At 30.7% G+C, this 3742-nt stretch overlaps 1 protein-coding gene across 1 annotated transcript in view; it reads right to left on the minus strand.

Annotated features, from left to right (window-relative positions):
* Positions 1-529, minus strand: part of LOC106477134 (RNA-binding protein 26-like) — a gene marked incomplete at both ends in the record, with an annotated part of 4045 nt that extends 3516 nt beyond the window's left edge. The window contains one exon of the mRNA XM_013937726.2: positions 344-529. Within this exon, the coding sequence (XP_013793180.2) occupies positions 344-529 (186 nt within the window). The remainder of the gene's footprint in view (positions 1-343) is intronic.
* Between the last annotated feature and the right edge of the window lie 3213 nt (positions 530-3742).

Genomic DNA, 3742 nt, shown 5'->3' on the forward strand with positions numbered 1-3742 from the left:
AACATTCCTAACATCCAAACTAAACAGAACATACAATTATTATCAAAGTTCAGTACTACTCATCAATAATAGACAATATTCCTAACATCCAAACTAAAACAGAACATACAATTACTATCAAAGTTCAGTACTACTCATCAATAATAGACAATATTCCTAACATCAGAACTAAAACTGAACATACAATTACTATCAAGTTCAGTACTACTCACCAAGAATAGATAATACTGCTAACATACACATTAAAATTTGACAACTTAACAACATTTCTAGCTTTTGAAATACTATAAGATATAGCACAACTGTACATCATGATAAATAAACAGGAGAGTGTAAAACCTACCACAAAATGCATGTGCATATCATCTTTTTTAACTTCTTCAGTCCCAGATACAATAATTTTCCTCGGTCGGTGATCTACTGATGTAAGATTCCGAGAACCTCTTCCACGGAAACTCCTTCCTCTCAACACTGAACCACGTCCCCCACGCCCTCTAGATCCTCTATCCAAAAGGCCTAGTGATTTTGCCTTAAAAAAATTAATTCTATGGTGAAACAGCACATCAACACTTATATTTCACAAAATGCATATAATATATATTTAAATACTCCGATAAAATTTCTAACAATACAGCACTTTGGTTTGCAGTTTAATACACCAAAAATACATCCATCTTGAACAGAATGGAAATATAAACTTCAACAATAAAATACCTTTCTGGATATTATGTAATACATAATTTCAGTCCTTAACCACTATCCTGAAGTAATAGTAACTAGTAATTCTAGATAAAAAATGTAATACTAGTTATCCAGCTTGAAAAAATCAAAAAAATAACTGATCATCCTTGACAGTCTTAAATCAATATTACCTTAGGCAAGCTGTAATTAATAATCTTGATATAAAACTATATATCTAATACCCTTCTTATAAAATGCCATGTTGGACAAACCATAACTAATATTCCTGTTATAAAACACTATGTTGGTCAGGTTATAACTAATATTCCTGTTATAAAACACTATGTTGGTCAGGTTATAACTAATATTCCTGTTATAATACACTATGTTGGTCCAGTTATAACTAATATTCCTGTTATAAAACACTATGCTATTCAGGTTATAACTAATATTCCTGTTATAAAACACTATGTTGGTCAGGTTATAACTAATATTCCTGTTATAATACACTATGTTGGTCCAGTTATAACTAATATTCCTGTTATAATATTAGTTATAACCTGACCAACATAGTGTATAACCTGAATAGCATAGTGTTTTATAACAGGAATATTAGTTATAACCTGACCAACATAGTGTTTTATAACAGGAATATTGCTTATAACTTGAATAACATACTATTTTATAACAGGAATATTAGTTATAACTGGACCAACGTAGTGTTTTATAACAGGAATATTAGTTATAACCTGACCAACATAGTGTTTTATAACAGGAATATTAGTTATCACCTGAATAACATAGTGTTTTATAACAGGAATATTGCTTATAACTTGAATAACATACTATTTTATAACAGGAATATTAGTTATAACTGGACCAACATAGTGTATTATAACAGGAATAACTAATATTCCTGTTATAATAAAGTGTTTTATAACAGGAATATTAGTTATAACTGGACCAACATAGTGTTTTATAACAGGAATATTAGTTATCACCTGAATAACATAGTGTTTTATAACAGGAATATTGCTTATAACTTGAATAACATACTATGGTCAGGTTATAACTAATATTCCTGTTATAAAACACTATGTTGGTCAGGTTATAACTAATATTCCTGTTATAAAACATTATGTTGGGCAGGTTATTAATAATATTCCTGTTATAAAACACTATGTTGGTCAGGTTATACAGAGTTCTCACTAAGGTTTCACAGTGAAAGGTCCTGGACTCTTAACTTTTAGTTCAAGTCTCAGTGAGATTTTCAGCCCCCCCCCCAAAAGAAAACCCCACTTCACTGTCAATGAAAAAAGTTATTTACAATTCATACTGCATGTTGTTTCCCTTTATGAGAGAAAATTAATTTTCATGATAAGATTTAAAATACTTTTTTTCCATCTAAAGATTTTCAAATATCATTTGTATAACCCCTAAAACTGACTAAATAAATATCAAATGTTTTTTGTTTCGTTTTTCAGAAAGCCTTATATTTTATCTGTTATTTTCTTTATTCTAACTCTATATGGGGTCAGTTGATTCGACCAACCACCATAAAAAAATTAGGAAATAATTATAAATTACCACTATTTTCTTTCTGGAAATTCTAACAGATAACAAGAATTGTTTATCCTAAGTAACTTAAAGCATGTAATAGTATATATATCTATTTATACTTAAATTTTATTGCCCTTTAAACTGTGTCTAACTATTATTCATGCCATATAAATTACAAATCACGTGATGAATGTGCAGCTCACATTATGGTATTGATTTACATAACAAACAGACTACTCACTAGCATACCTCATAAAAAATAATTATTTATTTTACTTTAGCTAACCTAAATGTTCTCAATTTTTACATTTTTTGTTAATTTTATAATGATAAATAAAGAATACACATGAGAAACAAGAAATAAAGTACTTAACTAGGTCTTTTTTTTTGGCTTTCAACTGTCTTTAATACTATATTATCTACCTTCTGATGCTGAGTATATTCATATATATATATATATATTGATAATAAAGTAGTTTAATTAGATTTTAAATGTAACTCTGTGAAAGGTTGTGACATGCACTTTGCCCTACCTGAGGTGAAAGGGATAATCATGTGGCTTTATTTTCATGCAATTTATTGTCATTGATGAAACCTGCTAGAAGTTGATTGTGGACAGCTGTATGAAAACTGTATGTTGTTTAGTTTGTTATGATACAAAGTTCAAAGCAAAGTACTTGTGCTTGCCTTGCATATTGGGCATTTTGTGGTGTGTATTTGGTACCCGGGGGATCAAATCTTATGTGTCCCGACAAATTCTCAATTGTACGGGACCATGGAGTTCGGGTTAAGTAGAATCCTGTTATAACTTATATTCCTGATATAAAACAGTATGCAGGTCAGGTTCTAACTAATATTCCTCTTATAAAACACAATCTTGGACATACAGCAACTAATAACCTTGTTATAAAACACCATCATGAGCAGGCTGTAACTAAGAACCTCGCTATAAAACACCATGATAGGTAGACTGTAACTAAGAACCTTGTTATGAAACACCATCATAAGAAGAAGGTTGTAACTAAGAGCCTTGCTATAAAACATCATCATAAGAAGAAGGCTGTAACTAAGAACCTTGTTATAAAACACCATCATGAGCAGGCTGTAACTAAGAACCTCGCTATAAAACACCATGATAGGTAGACTGTAACTAAGAACCTTGTTATGAAACCCCATCATAAGAAGAAGGTTGTAACTAAGAGCCTTGCTATAAAACATCATCATAAGAAGAAGGCTGTAACTAAGAACCTTGTTATAAAACACCATCATGAGCAGGCTGTAACTAAGAACCTCGCTATAAAACACCATGACAGGTAGACTGTAACTAAGAACCTTGTTATGAAACACCATCATAAGAAGAAGGTTGTAACTAAGAGCCTTGCTATAAAACATCATCATAAGAAGAAGGCTGTAACTAAGAACCTTGTTATAAAACACCATCATGAGCAGGCTGTAACTAAGAACCTCGCTATAAAACACCATGACAGGTAGACTGTAACTA

This window comes from Limulus polyphemus, unplaced genomic scaffold (assembly GCF_000517525.1).
Source record: "Limulus polyphemus unplaced genomic scaffold, Limulus_polyphemus-2.1.2 Scaffold12956, whole genome shotgun sequence".
NCBI lineage: Eukaryota > Metazoa > Arthropoda > Merostomata > Xiphosura > Limulidae > Limulus > Limulus polyphemus.